The 16,989-nt window shown below is 40.7% G+C and overlaps 1 protein-coding gene across 5 annotated transcripts in view; it reads left to right on the top strand.

Moving 5' to 3' along the window:
• The window catches only part of CTNNA2 (catenin alpha 2), a 1,366,752-nt gene that overhangs the window by 1,056,815 nt on the left and 292,948 nt on the right, over window positions 1-16,989 (top strand). For all 5 annotated transcript variants that reach the window (XM_044926020.2, XM_044926019.2, XM_044926018.2 and 2 more), the window contains exon 8: window positions 7,248-7,328. In XM_044926020.2, coding sequence (XP_044781955.1) covers window positions 7,248-7,328 — 81 coding nt within the window. The remainder of the gene's footprint in view (window positions 1-7,247; window positions 7,329-16,989) is intronic.

Below are 16,989 nucleotides of genomic sequence, written 5' to 3'. Positions count from 1 at the left end.
TCCATAAAATCAAAAAATCTTAGAATTTTAAGAGATGAGAGAAGGTTTAGATATGGCATAGAAATGGCCCTGGGCTGGAAGTCCAGAGGTCCTGGTCTGACGCTATTGAGGCCATATGATCAGAATCAGTGATGCCATCTTCCTGGGTTTTGCTCTTTTCATCTTTGAGAGGAATGGAGGGGTGAGGAAGAAGAAATCGATTAAGATACCTCTTGCTGAGTTAGGGCTGTGCCACCTGCTCCAGATACTGTCTCTTTAGGTTCACAATAATCCCCAAAGCAAGCTATTTACTCACATTTTAGAGATGAGAAAACCCCGGCTGAGAGCCAGTCCCAGCCCTTTCTGCAGTGCAGTGAGAACATCCTCACAAGGAAACATGGTTATGAGTTCTTGACAGGTTTGGGCTCCCCCATTTCCTGGGGCCTGTCACTCATGTCTGCTCCCTCCGTTGGACAGATGATAAGTCTGGAGTGCAGAGAAGTTGCCAAATCACCTAGGTAGTTGTTGGCAGAGAGTGCTTATGACTGCTTTTGGTTTCCTTCTTATTCAGCAAAGACAGGGAGTAAATGGATGAAGACCACACACTTAGGTTTAATTACTAGGCAGTGGTGTCAAAATGAAGATGGAACTCTCCCTTCGCTTCAGTTTGTTAAACTATTTTTAGTTTATAGAGCCTGGAGGGTTAGGGAGGGAGAGTTGGGTAAGGCTTCTGGTTGATTCCCTGGAAACTAGAATTTGCTCATGATGACCAAATCTTTAGTTATTTAAAAATATATCCACAGACCTACTATGCAAAAGATATTCATCTGGCGTTTCTGTCCCTTATTTAGCCTCTTAGAGTATCCCAGACTAATTGTTTAAAATGAACTGTCCCAAATATCCCTTCCTTAAACAGAAGTAACTTTTCCTTTAAGAATTCTAGTTTTTGGCAAGGTTTTCATATATTATCTACCTGAGTAGAGAAAGTCAAAGTCCAGGTGATCTAAAAATAGTTTCTGTGTATTTTCCAAAGCAATACTTTCATTTTTTTCCCCACAGTAGAAATACTTTGCTAATTATGCTGAATACTATTAATGCCTTTTATTGTTTCCAGCACACTGACACCAGGATTGATTGTCCTGCTAACCCAGTCAAGAAGACAGGGCATATATCATGCTATCCATTGTGCTTATGAGAGAACTCAGACATAAAAAACAGGCAAATCTTTAGTCCAAGATCACAGAACCTAATAACAAAGGGCTGACACTATGAAGCAAGAGTCTTTTTTGTTTATTTGGCCTGTCTCAGTGATTGGCGTCTTGTCCAATTTAGGTTGATAATTCAAAAGTATTTCTGCTGCTGCTGCTAAGTCTCTTTAGTCGTGTCCGATTCTGTGCGACCCCATAGACGGCAGCCCACCAGGCTCCCCCATCCCTGGGATTCTCCAGGCAAGAACACTGGAGTGGGTTGCCATTTCCTTCTCCAATGCATGAAAGTAAAAAGTGAAAGTGAAGTCGCTCAGTCGTGTCCGACTCTTTGCGACCCCATGGACTGCAGCCTACCAGGCTCCTCCATCCATGGGATTTTCCAGGCACGAGTACTGGAGTGGGGTGCCACTGCCTTCTCCAAAAAGTATTTCTACTTGGGTTCATAACAGAGCACAGGAGAGTATGGAGTGATGGGCTACTGTCCCCATTTTCTATGTAAATCTAAGCATTGAGGGATTATTATCCTTGTCCCAACACTGGTAACATTTAAAGAAATCAGTGCTAACAAAGGGTCAGCAAATGGATGATTTCAGCTGGTGGCCCCAGTTCCCTAACTTCCAGTCCTGCCTTTACTATTCCCCAGCTGCTCTAAACCAAGAAAACAAACCCAAGTCAACGGCAGTTTTTGAATTGCCTTCAGTCAAAGATTTGAAAGCTGGAGATACTAAATTGCAAATATTATACAAAGAGAATCTCAACTGCACAAAGGTGGAAATGCTAACATCCCTGGAATCCTCTGAGCTTGCAGATCAAACTATAGTTTGCTATAATCACCCTATAAGGAAGCTCTTATAAAAATAACTTGTCTTTATGGTAGTCAAACCGATCCATTCACATGGTAGAGAAAAGGCTGGCCATTCCACCTACTGTTCTCCCAGTACCTGCCTTGCTATTTCTTGTCCTGGTGCTGCTTTGACCTTGCCTCTTTCCTATCTGGGCTTCCCTGGTGGCTCAGACAGCAAAGAATCTGCCTGCGGTGCCGAAGACCTGGGTTTGATCCTTGGGTTGGAAAGATCCCCTGAAGAAGGGAAGGGATACCCACTCCAGTATTCTTGCTTGGAGAATCCCATGGATAGAGGAGTTTTCCTATTCAGATTTTGCCTAGGACTTAAGGTCAGGCTAAATCCTCCCATCCCTCTGTGATATTACTTGACTTCCCAAATGCAGCATTTTCTTCTTCTGAGCATCTCATTTAGCCCTGTAGGGAGCTAGTCTTTCTGCCTAGTTGTTAGTGCTGTTGGTCTCGTGTTGGGATCACTCACTGGATTAGAAGCTCCTCAAGTGTAAGGCTGTAACTCGCTTTTTGTGTGTCCCCCCTCACCACCTCCACAGTGACCAACACAGTGCCTTACACCTTAGGAACATGTGCTATACACTTAGTTACACATTATTGAAGCCAGGTAGAATATGCACTCCCACTAAATGTGTGTCTGTAACCACCCTACTTACAATCTTAAGCATCTCTATTACCCCTAGCAATAGAGTTGCTGGATTTAGCACATAAAATTACAGAACACCCAGTTAAATTTGAAATTTAGGTAAATAATGACATTTTTAAAAGTATAAATACATTCTTTAATTTGCTAAGATTTAGAATTTAAAAATGTTATCTGGCCTGTACTTACATAGGACACTTCACTGGCCTCACCCGAATCCTGGTCCTATCAGAGCTTGGCTTTATTTCAAAATCTGATATTTGCTCAATGCTGATTTTTTGGCATTAATTTTGAGTTTCTAAAGTATGCATTAAATTATTATTTACCTTGATTCCTGAGTTCTTTGATGACCTCTTCCTCTTATACCTGAGGCAAGTGCCTCTCTCCCCTCACTCTGGTCCCAGGTCTGGTCTAATCCTTATGGTCTCCTTTGTGCAACAGTGATAAGGTTATGTCACCAGCAGAATATAGTGAACCCAGGGTCTGACATAGTGTTTATTCAGTGATTATTTTATGTATTCTGTCTTATGTATTACTTTATCTATTATGTATTCTGTCTTGACTTTTATTTTTATATTGGAAAGTTCAGTGATCTGGTCTGCTTCTCTCATTCAGTTCAGTTCAGTTCAGTCACTCAGTCATGTCCAACTCTTTGTGATCCCATGAACCGCAGAACGCCAGGCCTCCCTGTCCATCACCAACTCCCAGAGTCCACCCAAACCATGTCCATTGAGTCAGTGATGCCATCCAACCATCTCATTCTCTGTTTTCCCCTTCTCCTCCCACCCTCAATTTTTCCCATTATCAGGGTCTTTTCAAATGAGTCAGCTCTTCGCATCAGGTGGCCAAAGTGTTGGAGTTTCACCTTCAAAATCAGTCCTACCAATGAACACCCAGGACTGATCTTCTTTAGAATGGACTGTTTGGATCTCTTTGCAGTCCAAGGGACTCTCAAGAGTCTTCTCCAACACCACAGTTCAAAAGCATCAAGTCTTTGGCACTCAGCTTTCTTTATAGTCCAACTCTCATATCCATACATGACCACTGGAAAAACCATAGCCTTGACTAGATGGACCTTTGTTGACAAAGTAATGTCTCTTCCTTTTAATATGCTATCTAGGTTAGTCATAACTTTCATTCCAAGGAGTAAGCATCTTTTAATTTCATGGCTGCAATCACCATTTGCAATGATTTTGGAGCCCCCCAAGATAAAGTCTGACACTATTTCCACTGTTTCCCCATCTATATGCCATGAAGTGATGGGACTGGATGCCATGATCTTAGTTTTTGAATGTTGAGCTTTAAGCCAACTTTTTCACTCTTCTCTTTAACTTTCATCAAGAGGCTCTTTAGTTCTTCCTCACTTTCTGCCATAAGGGTGGTGTCATCTGCATATCTGAGGTTACTTATATTTCTCCTGGCAATCTTGATTCCAGCTTGTGCTTCTTCCAGCCCAACGTTTCTCATGATGTACTCTGCATATAAGTTAAATAAGCAGGGTGACAATATACAGCCTTGACGTACTCCTTTTCCTATTTTGAACCAGTCTGTTGTTCCATGTCTAGTTCTAACTGTTGCTTCCTGACCTGCATACAGGTTTCTCAAGAGGCAGGTCGGTGATCTGGTATCCCCATCTCTTGAAGAATTTTCCACAGTTTCTTGTGATCCATGCAGTCAAAGGCTTTGGCATAGTCAATAAAGCAGAAATAGATGTTTTTCTGGAATTCTCTTGCTTTTTCCATGATCCAGAAGATGTTGACGATTTGATCTCTGGTTCCTCTGCCTTTTCTAAAACCAGCTTGATCATCTGGAAGTTCACAGTTCACATATTGCTGAAGCCTGGCTTGGAGAATTTTGAGCATTACCTTACTAGCATGTGAGATGAGTGCAATTGTGCGGTAGTTTGAGCATTCTTGGGCATTGTGTTTCTTTGGGATCAGAATGAAAACTGACCTTTTCCAGTCCTGTGGCCACTGCTGGGTTTTCCAAATTTGCTGGCATATTGAGTGCAGCACTTTCACAGCATCATCTTTCAGGATTTGAAATAGCTCAATTGGGATTCCATCACCTCTACTAGCTTTGTTCATAGTGATGCTTTCTAAGGCCCACTTGACTTCACATTCCAGGATGTCTGGCTCTAGGTGAGTGATCACACCATTGTGATTATCTGGGTCATGAAGATCTTTTTTGTACAGTTCTTCTGTGTGTTCTTGCCACCTCTTCTTAATATCTTCTGCTTCTGTTAGATCCATACCATTTCTGTCCTTTATTGAGCCTATCTTTGCATAAAATGTTCCCTTGATATCGCTAATTATTTTAAAGAGATCTCTAGTCTTTCCCATTCTATTGTTTTCCTCTATTTCTTTGCATTGATCACTGAGGAAGGCTTTCTCATCTCTCCTTGCTATTCTTTGGAACTCTGCATTCAAATGGGTATATCTTTCCTTTTCGCTTCCCTTCTTTTCACGCTATTTGTAAGGCCTCCTCAGACAGCCATTTTGCTTTTTTACATTTATTTTTCTTGGGAATGGTCTTGATTCCTATCTCCTGTACAATGTCACAAACCTCCATCCATAGTTCATCAGGTAGTCTGTCTGTCAGATCTAGTCCCTTAAATCTATTTCTCACTTCCACTATATAGTCCTAATTTAATTTAGGTCATACCTGAATGGTGTAGTGGTTTTCTCCACTTTCTTCACCTCACAATTGTTCAGTTTTCAAAGTAAATTCTTAATTACTTTCATGCATGGAAAAGGCTTAAAAAATCTCTGATTCCAGAATCATGGTCCAGACCTCCATAAAAGTGCCTGTATTTTGAAGGCAGACATCCTATTTCCAAGGAGCAAACCAGAGAGAAAAGAAGCAGTTTTGGCTACCAAGTTACTGTCTCACCTAACTTCACCAAGCACTGAAGTTATACCCCTTATGTGACAGCTGCCTTCAGATGATAAAGCAGCACATTGTTTTTCTCCATATACTTTTGTTTCTTTGGAGCTAATTTTATGCTGATATTTCAGAGTTGTAAACGTTAGTCAATTTCTTTTAAGCTCTTTCTACTTATAAAACTTCAGAGTGTACATCTGAGAGGTCAGCATTTGAGTTCAAGGAGTGGAAAATGGTGATGGGAATTTGTAGGATTTTTAAATGATTAAAAATGTATACATATGCCCTAGTTTGGGCTTTTTCATGAAAATGCTATAGGATTACACATCAACCAACCATTCATTCAGAGGAAAAAAGTAATTAAGCAAGTTTTAGAAAAGAATAACTGATTTAATTCTGTTGTTTTTCAGTCACTAAGTAATGTCCAACTCTTTGCAATCCCATGAACTGAAGCAGACTAGGCTCCTTGTCTTTCACTATCTCCTGGAGCTTGCTCAAATTCATGTCCAAAATCTAGGTATATGTGAATCGGATGTGTATGTTTCAGCCTTGCACATCCAGGATTTTGCCAATGAAAGAGAACATCTAGAAATCTGTCAGATGTTAATTTCTATAGATCCTCAAAACATATCCTGTGAGACACAATTTATGACCTGGGATCTCATTTCATCATATACATAAGTTGCTGCAGAGACCTGCATGGTTTTACAGAAACTGAGTATAAATAGGAATTGGCCTACCACTGGGACCATTAATAAATTTGTAAGGTGTTTGACTAATGTTTAGATAATTTAATAGATTTGACAAAGATTTGGGGGACTATTTTCTCTTCAAAGGAAGATAATGCCATCCATAAAGTTATACAGAGCTTTTTATCCATGGGAATGTTGTTGCTGCTGCGGTTTTTTTTTTTTAAAGATAATGGAGATTCCGTTTGGTTTGGTTTGTGTTACTACAGAAATAAAAATTCGAAAAAAAAAAACAAAACCAACAAGGGAGTGGAAAGAATAGAAACTAGTTAAACTTCCAAACTTCCTGTGAACAATTTATCAAATACCATTACTATTATCTTTTGCTTTTGCCTCTGCTTGTTACAGTCATAAGGGGAATTTTCCTTCTGGCCTCAAGCTGTGGGTTCCTTCTTATCATGTTTAGCATTCCAGTGCGTGGCAGAACAGAGATTAAAACACTGTGTTTTCTACTAAAGCACCTCTTTTGATTTTGATACAGAAATTACAAAAAGACTTGTGATACATTAATGTAAAATGCTGATTATTCTTTTTCTAGTTTTGTTTTATTATCTCAATAGTCTTCTATTCAGAAGAAATATATAATGGAAAAAACCCACTTGTATTTGAAGGTAATAACAAAAACATCCTTGTATCTACTTAATTGTTGAATGTCTGGAGAAAGGAAGAAAACATAAATCTTCATGGAGTTGAACAGACATGTGTGTAACCATCTTGAGAATGTATTGATTTTCATCAACTTTTAATCTTTATTTCAGAGAGATTAACTTTAGAGATCGAGTTATATTAACCGGGTATTGAAAAGAATCCTTTTTTTTTTTTTTTAATGGCTTGAACTCTACAACTCAAGTGTGTTTCTTAATTTTTTTTAACCTTTAATGTCACTAACATTGAATTTTTCTAAATCTGAATATTTTTTTTTTTCTTAATAGACTGGAAGAAAAGAAAAAGGAGATCCTCTAAACATTGCAATTGATAAGATGACCAAGAAAACAAGAGATCTAAGGAGACAGGTACTGTTTTGCTTTATAAGTGCCTGGTATTAATACTTAGTGGTGGTGTTTAAGAATGTCCTTTTTCAGACCTAATACTTAGCTTGCTGTTGTTTATAATATCTACATATACACAGAAGCTTTTCATCAACAAATCAGTTTGCTGAGCAAACAGATGTAACAGGTGCAATAGGGGTGGTGATGAAAACAACCCCTAAGTCAGGAGTGGCAGACAATGAGGGGAAACCCTCACACTGACCAGACACAATCTTCCTAGGTGGTAAAATTTCTGCCCTTTACATATCGTCTTCAGTTTTTCAGACTTAGGGATGTGAAGAACCAGTCTCTAATTTCTGCTAGTTCTTACTAAAACTCCCAAGGCAATCAATGAATAAACAAGAGTGCCAATGGTTAATGTGAAACACAACTCTTAATCTGATGGGCTAATTAAGGTCTCTGACACAGTGTATTTCCTTGGGGACATAAATCTAGGGGAAAATTTGCTTATCAGATGGTTGTTTGAGAAGCAGGGAAACCAAGCAAGGAAAGGTAGCTGGATGATTTAAATGGTTAAGGGCATCATTAGCCTGAAGGGTCCATGTTGGGGGAGGGGGAAGGAATCTAATCAGGGTCCCTTTTCATTTTGAAAATGCTACATGAACACAAGTACCCGTTTCTAGTACATCTTATTTTCTGTGTTGCTATGGTGAGCTCCACTGTCTTCTGTAGTGTTCTTTTTCTGGAAGAAATGGTACCATCCATTAAGGAACTCCTTCGTGATTTCTGCCTCAGAGGCCGTATCTCTTGCTGATAGCTTCTACATATATCCATCTCGTTCATTAAGTGTTGGTCATCTGGGACCAACCTCCGCTCTAAGGCAACACCTGCTTTACTTTCTGCATCTGTGAAAGCTGAACTGTCAGGGCTGCATCATCTATCAATAATACTCATCCCTGCAGCATGTCAAGTACAGAGATTAGCAAACTGTCTGGGCAAGAATGGCCAAGGAGCATCTTAAAAAATGGTTTGAAGGAAAGGAAGACACTGCTTCAAATCACTGCTGTGGAGCTTTTCTGGGCTATTTTCAGGTTATCACCAGAAAGTACAGACACACTGATCTGGTGTTCTCTAGAAGGTACCACAATTAGTTAATAAGCTAATTAAGCTCTTTGAAAGTGAAAGTATTAGTCTCTCAGACTCTTTGTAACCCCAATGGACTGTAGCCCACCAGGCATCTCTGTCCATGGAATTCTCTGGGCAAGAATACTAGAGTGGGTAACCCTTTCCTTCTCCAGGGGATCTTTCCTGACCCAGGGATCGAATCCTGGTTTCCTGCATTGCAGGTTGATTCTTTACCATCTGAGCCACCAGGGAAGCCCAATAAACCTTTAGAGGAAAGTGTTTTCTTTTTATTTTATCTTGAAATATGGGAGAATAAAACATTGTCTTCTTAGGCATTAGTAGGTAATATTAAAGAGAGTATGACCAGGTCTGCTTCTCCTTGCCTTCTTAGACTATCTTTCCATACAAAGTCCCCATCTGATAGGAAATGATATTGGTAGTAAGAATTGGGATTGGAGATGGTAGACAACAGTGAGTCAGGTGTCTGGAGCTCAGGGTTTTACTTCTAGCTCTGCCACTAAACTGACCTTGTGACTGTGGATCCTTCATCTCTTGGTCTCCTCTTACCTGTAAAATAAGAAGCCAAACTAGGTCTATAAACTCTTTGAATGAGTCCATTTATGTCCTCTGCCAGAAGTCCTAATGCCTGATACTCACAGGTTTTAAAAGTAATGGGAAGGGAACAGGCTTATCTAGGGTTTGCCTTTGGCTGGATTGTCAACCAGGCTTCCCAGGTGGTGCTAGTGATAAAGAACCCACCTGCAAGTGTAGGAGATGTAAGAGATGTGGGTTTGATCCCTGGGTTCGGATGATCTCCTGGAGGAGGGCATGGCAACCCACTCCAGGATTCTTGCCTGTATTTTGCCAGAATTTTTGACAAAGGAGTCTGGGGGGCTATAGTCCATAGTGTCACAAAGAGCTGGACACAGCTGAAGCAACTTAGCACATAGGCATACAGGTTGTCGACCAGGCAAAGTTCATGAAATGAGTCTTCTTACCTCCCTCTCTCGGTCTTAATAGGGACCATTCTTTTACATCCTGGAACCAACACTTAAGTTCTCTTCACTCATGGCCTGTCACAAGAATTTTTTTTGTCTTACTAGGAAGGAATGGATACAGTAGTTTTTACCTTGATGCTACAATTCTCAGAAAAGTGTTGACTCTTTTTAGCTTTGGACAGCAGTGAAATTTGAAGATGGACTTCATGGTACAGGAATTGTAAATGCTTTGGTGACAAGATCTTTGAAGAGCTTCCTTTATGGTGGCATTGGAAGGAATATGTCATGCCCTCAAATCATTCCATGTATAACATTTTTTTTTTTCTGCTCACCTTTCCCAGAGATTGAGAGGACTAAGGGTGAGAGAGAGTTGTTTTATGATAATCAGATCCAACAGTTATGGCATAATTTCACACCACATCCCTGAATTTGGCTCAAACAGCCTTCTCTTCCCCAATATGCCTTTCTAGAACTAAGATGGTCTCCATCTGTCAGTTCCATCCCAATCCATATGTTGGAATATTTTAATCTCTTTTCCCCATGTCTTCTGTTTCTCCATGCACACCTGTACTGGTACAAAACCTTTCCTGAGCTGAACAGAAGCTACCTAGCATTTCTGCAGATAGAACATGCAAGGAATCTGATTAGCTTGGCTCAGGTAGATGTTCAATTTAGATGTGGGTAGATGTGGGTAGCTAGTTAATTCGGAGAAGGCAATGGCACCCCACTCCAGTACTCCTGCCTGGAAAATCCCATGGATGGAGGAGCCTGGAAGACTGCAGTCCATGGGATTGCTGAGGATCGGACACGACTGAGCGACTTCACTTTCACTTTTCACTTGCATGCATTGGAGAAGGAAATGGCAACCCACTCCAGTGTTCTTGCCTGGAGAATCCCAGGGACAGGGGAGCCTGGTGGGCTGCTGTCTATGGGGTTGCACAGAGTCAGACACGACTGAAGTGACTTAGCAGTAGCAGCTAGTTAATTGGATTAACAAAATTTGATCTGAGTCTCTGATGTGATGGCCCAGGGCCTCCCTGGTGGCTCAAACAGGAAAAAAAAATCCGCCTGCAATGCAGGAGACAAGGGTTCCATCCCTGGGACAGGAAGATACCCTGGAGGAGGGAATGGCAACCCTCTCCGATATTCTTAACTGGAGAATTCCATGGACAGATCCTGGTGGGCTATAGTCCATAGGGTTGCAAAGAGTTAGCCACGACTGAGCAACTGGACACACACACAATGAATGCTAGTGTTTCAGATGAAAACTGAAACATTTTCTGTTCCTTTAATTATGGACAGGCCTTTGTTAGAAAAGATTCTAAGTGAAAACCCTCAGCAATCCAACTCTAGTTCCCTGTAAACCCATATTCCTTTATACAATATTTAGAGAAATAAAATCACAGGCTGAAATCAAAGAAAAATATTTCTGATCACTTTTATAAGTTCCCACCCTTTGGGCCTCCTCTCTTTTCCTCATAGCCCCAAGGTTGGGCAGTGTTCTTCAGAAGGTGACCCTGGGCTTGCAAAGTTCTAGTCAACAAATTAAAAAGAAATAAAGTCGATTATGATCATTATCTTGGACTTGCCTAATGAAAGAAAGTGGACTTAAATTTGTAGACATGTGAAAAAAAAAAAATCAAGTAATTGAATAAAAGAATTTCTGTTTTAAGTAGAATTTTCTAGTAAGTAGAGCTCCTTTTTTTTTTTTTTTTTCCAGGCAGTATGTCCCAGGGAACTGGAGAGTCATAAATTGTGAGAAAGGTTGCAAGAACCCAGGGGCATTATTTTAACTGATTGGCATGGATCCAGGTTGCCAATTAACCCCAAGAGAGTGGGCAGTGGTAGAACAGAATCTTTTTAGGAGTATTTTGTTTGGAGTTAAAAATGGATTTAGGGGAATATAACTGCCAGCTTTAAGCATTATGTTTTAATTTTAGAGCTGTGGGCACAGTATGCCCCACGTCTGAGCTATTGTCATTGCTGTGTTTCTGGAATCAGCCCATTATAAAAACAAAAGCTTTTGGCTGAGTCCCTGCTTGAGTACCTAGTAGCCCACATGGTCTATTTATCCCATAGAGAGGGCCCAGTTGGTGTCTGCCAGCTGCTCCTCATGCCCCCCTTCTATATGCCACCTGTGAACTATTCTAGGCATGGCCTCTTAGTTTTCCTTACGCTTATAGTGATGTTGGTTTATCCTGATTGTTATTGTGGTCTTTGTGTTAGTCTTTCTCTCCCCCTAAGTTGATAAATCGGGACTCAAATGTTTTCCTATGAGAAGCTAATAAATAGTAATCATAACATGTTAGTGTGTTGCTAAACTTAGCAGCTCTCTCTTATTCCTCAAACCAATAATGGCCTAATTCTTATTCCATCACCCTTAATAGTCATCACAATAATTCCAGCAATGAGATGCAGTGTCAACTTGAGAAAAGTGTCAATTTTGCTGTCACAATCAAAACATGTATAGAATGCTTTTACACTGGAATGCAAACTTAATAGAATGGATTATACAACAAAGGATTAAAAACAAACGAGCAAAACTTGTCACTGGATGGTTTGTTAAAGGTTGATTTATCAACACCCTGCCTCCATATAGGACTTCAGAAAAAGCTCACTAGATTAATAAAAAATAATTACAGCTAAAGACTCCTCAGCTGTCCCTTTTGTGACCCAGTTCCTTAGGTAAAAACTGTGGCTAAAGGTGGGCTGTCATCAGCCCAAGTTGGTAAAATCACTGTCCATGAAAATGTAAACTAAATTATAGCTGACATGTATGGAGTCCTTACATTGTGCCAGGCACTATTTGAAGTTCTTTCTATAAATGGACTGCATTTAATCCTCATTCAGCTCTATGAGATAGAATAGGCTGTCACCATGCCCATTTTACAGATGAGGACATGAAACCAGGTAATGAACCCATGGTGACAACAAGTGGGGATGCCTGGAGGTCCCTGTCTAGGCAGTCTAGCTATGGGGTTTGGCTCTTAGCCCTTCCCCATCCTAGCTATCCAAAGAACTAGCAGATGCAGTTGGGTCCCCCATATGCTATTCTCCTCTGGGGGAGGCAGTGGGAAACAAAGACGGTTCACATAATATGTAGAGATGCTTTGTGGTTTTCAACAGCACCTTTACTATTGTGGGGTTGGGAATGGCTGAAGAAATAATGAAAGTGTTAGTCACTCAGCCGTTGTGACCCTGTGAATGCCCCTGCCAGGCTCCTCTATCCATGGAATTCTCTAGGCAAGAATACTGGAGTGGGTAACCATTCCCTTCTCCAGGGGATCTTCCTGACCCAGGGATTGAACCCAGGTCCCCTGCATTGCAGGCAGATTCTTTACTGTCTGAGCCACCATGGTTGGGTGACATATATGTAATTCAGACAGAAAAAAACATCTGCAGTGCATGTTGAGAATAGGGTTCTAGTTTGTGATAGGATATCATCTCTCAGGTCTCCAGTTGTTATGGTTCACTGGATCTTTTTAAAAACTGCTATTATGTTTAGGTAGCTGGCTTCTCAAAGCATGAATTATAGATGTTCCAAAACATTTACAGAAAAAAGGAATTTTAAGGCATTCAATTCTTTTTCTCACATCTGTTCATGATGGGGCCAATTATTTTTAGATTCATTGTAAGAAAACATTTTGAAATCATTTATTTCCAGACTTGAAGCTGCTCTTCCTCATAAGGATTTGAGGCTATCTATATGGCTACAATTTAAAAATTATGAAACAAAATATTGATTTCCTCCAAACTTTAAGGTTTGTGTTCTTCACACTGAAAACCTATGTCAGAGCTAATAATCCTGGTCAGATTGCCTTGCTTCTGTAAACATGTAGAGACCAGAAAATGATCATACAGCAATTGGTGTTTGAAATACAGAACATAAGCAATTCTGGGACAGCTGAACACAAATGGCATCAGAAACACCAAAATCAGAATCAAAGAGACCAGAAGAAGAAGGGCAGAGGAAGGGGAGGGCATGAGCACTCTGAAAGGCTGTCTCTGGACAAGCCCTTTGATCACAGGTTGTATACTCAAGCTCTCTCTAATTTAGGAAAATCCCATTACAGCAGCCCTGAATGTCAGGCCACTACGTACTTATTTGTCTCCTGGAAAACACTCATTAGGCCAGGTTCAAGGTACATGATTTTATCTGTTGCAAATAGTTCTTAAAATATCACTATCGGCAATCTCTTCCCTTATAAAGACACTGTTCAAATCATGGATTAATTGACTCCTGTGAGCCAGCATGTGGTTGATGGGTCACACATGAATACAGTCTTGGGGAGGATGCCAAGCTTGACCTCTTTCTCACCAGTGAGTCCAGATCACAGGAAGAGTCCAATAGCTTGATCAATATCGATTAATCAAATAACACACTGTGCAGAGGAATCTGTAACACATGTATGAATAGGGAACTGCTCCATTAAGTGGAAGCTTCAACTATTGATTTATTCGCTTCTGCTGATTTCTTCATGCCCCAGAAGTCAAGGAAAAGTTGGATGGAGAAGGATACATAGCATTGCCTGAGTCTCAAAACATTCAAGAGAATGTGTGCTTTTGGTTTTATTTTGGACACCTGCTGTTCTAGGCAATAAGAGTGCCAGGCCAAAAAAAAAAAAAAAAAAAAAAAATTTTAAGCTGAATTTTATTTTTAATTAATTTTTTTTTAATTTGTTTTTGGCTGCATTGGGTCTTTGTCACTGTTCAAATTTTCTCTAGTTGCGGAGCGTGGGCTTCTCATTGCAGTGGCTTCTCTTGTTGGGGAGCACGGGCTCTGGGGTGCATGGGCTTCAGTAGTTATGGCTTATGGGTTCCATAGTTGTGGTACACAGGCTTAGTTGCCTGCAGTATGTGGTATCTTCCCCAATCAGAGATCAAACCCATGTCCCCTATACCAGCAGGTGAATTCTTTACCACTGGACCACCAGGGAATCTCCTAGGCAGAATCTTAATCCTGACACTGGAAGATCCACTATAGGATTATAAAAAAAGTTATATCATATTTTCCAGGATGAAATACCTAAACAGGAAAATTTGGAAAATTTTCAAAAATGGTGGGTCAAATAAGGATTTTTCTTTTCTTCTCTATCTCTCTTTTTTTTTTGTTAAGATTGTCCTTTAAGCTTACCAAAACATTTCAGAACACCAAACCTGACTGAGTGAGGTTAGTCCATATATATTGTTGGAGGCTACATTTAGGCTGAAGTTTTCTATCCAAAACAGACACTAAAAGGGAGATAATTTTCAAATGTGTTCTGCAAGAGTTTGCCACTATGGCCTGAATTGAGCTTTTTGGGGAGCTGATGATAGCAGCTAATCACCTTGATTCTGACAATGTATTTAGTGGATCTTTGCAGCCAGCTTTTGGTCAAATATATCTTGTTCCATTTGACCTCTCCTTGCTGAGGTCACCTTTTATTACTTGAAATGGCTCCTGGAATCCTTTTCTCAGGGGAAATTTCCATCAGGACAGCTGATTTTTTTTTTAATCTTCCTATTTCCCAAGGGGGCTGGATGAATTTGAGATTTGGAAAGTGGTGGAAGCCCTGGTTTGCTGTAGGATCTAAGCACTTTGTACCTTCCTGACTTCTGGGGATATCACAGAGGATATTTGAGGGAATTCACCATTCCTCTTTGCTTGGGCAGGAAATTGTGATGAATGATGCTGAAAACTCAGCCTGTGTGCACTGGTGCTGAATAAGTCTTGGAGATAGAGCTTTGAGTGAAGTATAAAAAAATAGCTTTATTCCTTTGTCAGGCAAAGGGGGACACAGCGAGCTCCTGCCCTCAAAAAACTGTGTCCCAACCTGTGGTATTTGGGGAGGAGTTTTCTCAGATGGTTAAGTGTCTGCCTACAGTGTGGGAGACCTGGGTTCGATCCCTGGGTCAGGAAGATCCTCTGGAGAAGGAAATGGCAACCCACTCCAGTACTCTTGCCTGGAAAATCCCATGGACGGAGGAGTGTGGTATGCTACAGTCTATGGGGTTGAAAAGAGTCAGACACAACTGAGCAACTTCACTTTCACTTTCACTTTATAGCAATAGTTCAAGGTCAGGGCTGCTGATAAGGATCAAGGTGTGTGCAGGGCCTGCATTTCTTTAATTTGGCCTCAGATGGTCTCCTGATGAGCTTCTGTGGTTCTGAAGGTTATCAAATTATGGCCTTCTCTCTGGAATGAAGAATGCTCATCAAGTAGTTAATAACATCTTCTATTTACTGGGGGGCTTCCCTGATGGCTCAGACGATAAAGCGCCCACCTGCAATGCAGGAGACCCAGGTTCAATCCCTGGGTTGGGAAGATCCCCTGGAGAAGGAAATGGCAACCCACTCCAGTATTCTTGCCTGGAGAATCCCATGGACAGAGGACCCTGATAGGCTACAGTCCATGGGGTCGCCAAGAGTAGGGGACAGGACTGAGCAACTCCACTTTCACTTACTTCTGCAGAAGAGCTCAAAGATACTGTTATGTATATCCCTTGAGGTGGAACCAGGATCCTGCCCCAAGGCTACACTATTGTTTTTTGATTGTTCCTCCCTTGTTTGCATTCTCATCCCTTCCCTTATTAGCAGCAGTTTGAACTTGCCATCCAAAAAAAAAAAACAAAAAAACACTCTCTTGCTTTTTCGATGAAAAAAAACAAGAGAGTTCCAGAAAAACATCTACTTCTGCTATATTGACTACTCCAAAGCCTTTGACTGTGTGGATCACAACAAACTGGAAAATTATTAAAGAGATGGGAATACCAGACCACCTGACCTGCCTCCTGGGAAATCTCTATGCAGCTCAAGAAGCAACAGTTAGAACTGGACATGGGACAACAGACTGGTTTCAAATCGGGAAAGGAGTAGGTCAAGGCTGTATACAGTCACCCTGCTTATTTAACTTATATGCAGAGTACATCATGAGAAATGCTGGGCTTGATGAAGCACAAGCTGAAATCAAGATTGCCAGGAGAAATATCAATAACCTCAGATATGCAGATGACACCACCCTTATGGCAGAAAGCAAAGAACTAAAGAGCTTCTTGATGAAAGTGAAAGAGGAGAGTGGAAAAGTTGGCTTAAAACTCAACATTGAGAAAACCAAGGTCATAGCATCCAGTTCCATCACTTCATGGCAAATAGATGGGGAAACAATGGAAACAGTGACAAACTTTTTATTTTTTAGGGCTCCAAAATCACTACAGATGGTAACTGCAGCCATGAAATTAAAAGACATTTGCTCCTTGGAAGAACAGCTATGACCAACCTAGACAGCATATTAAAAAGCAGACATTACTTTGCCAAAAAAGGTCCATCTAGTCAAAGCTATGGTTTTTCCAGTAGTCATGTATGGATGTGAGAGTTGGACCATAAAGAAAGCTGAGTGCCAAAGAATTGATGCTTTTGAACTGTGGTGTTGAAGAAGACTCTTGAGAGTCCCTTGGACTGCAAGAAGATCCAACCAGTCCATCCTAAAGGAGATCAGTCCTGGGTGTTCTTTGGAAGGACTGATGCTAAAGCTGAAACTCCAATATTTTGGTCTCCTGATGCGAAGAACTGGCTCATTGGAAAA

Source organism: Bubalus bubalis, chromosome 12 (assembly GCF_019923935.1).
Source record: "Bubalus bubalis isolate 160015118507 breed Murrah chromosome 12, NDDB_SH_1, whole genome shotgun sequence".
Taxonomy (NCBI): domain Eukaryota; kingdom Metazoa; phylum Chordata; class Mammalia; order Artiodactyla; family Bovidae; genus Bubalus; species Bubalus bubalis.
The sequence above is the reverse complement of the archived record's forward strand: the minus strand, read 5'-3'. Positions and strand labels throughout refer to the sequence as shown.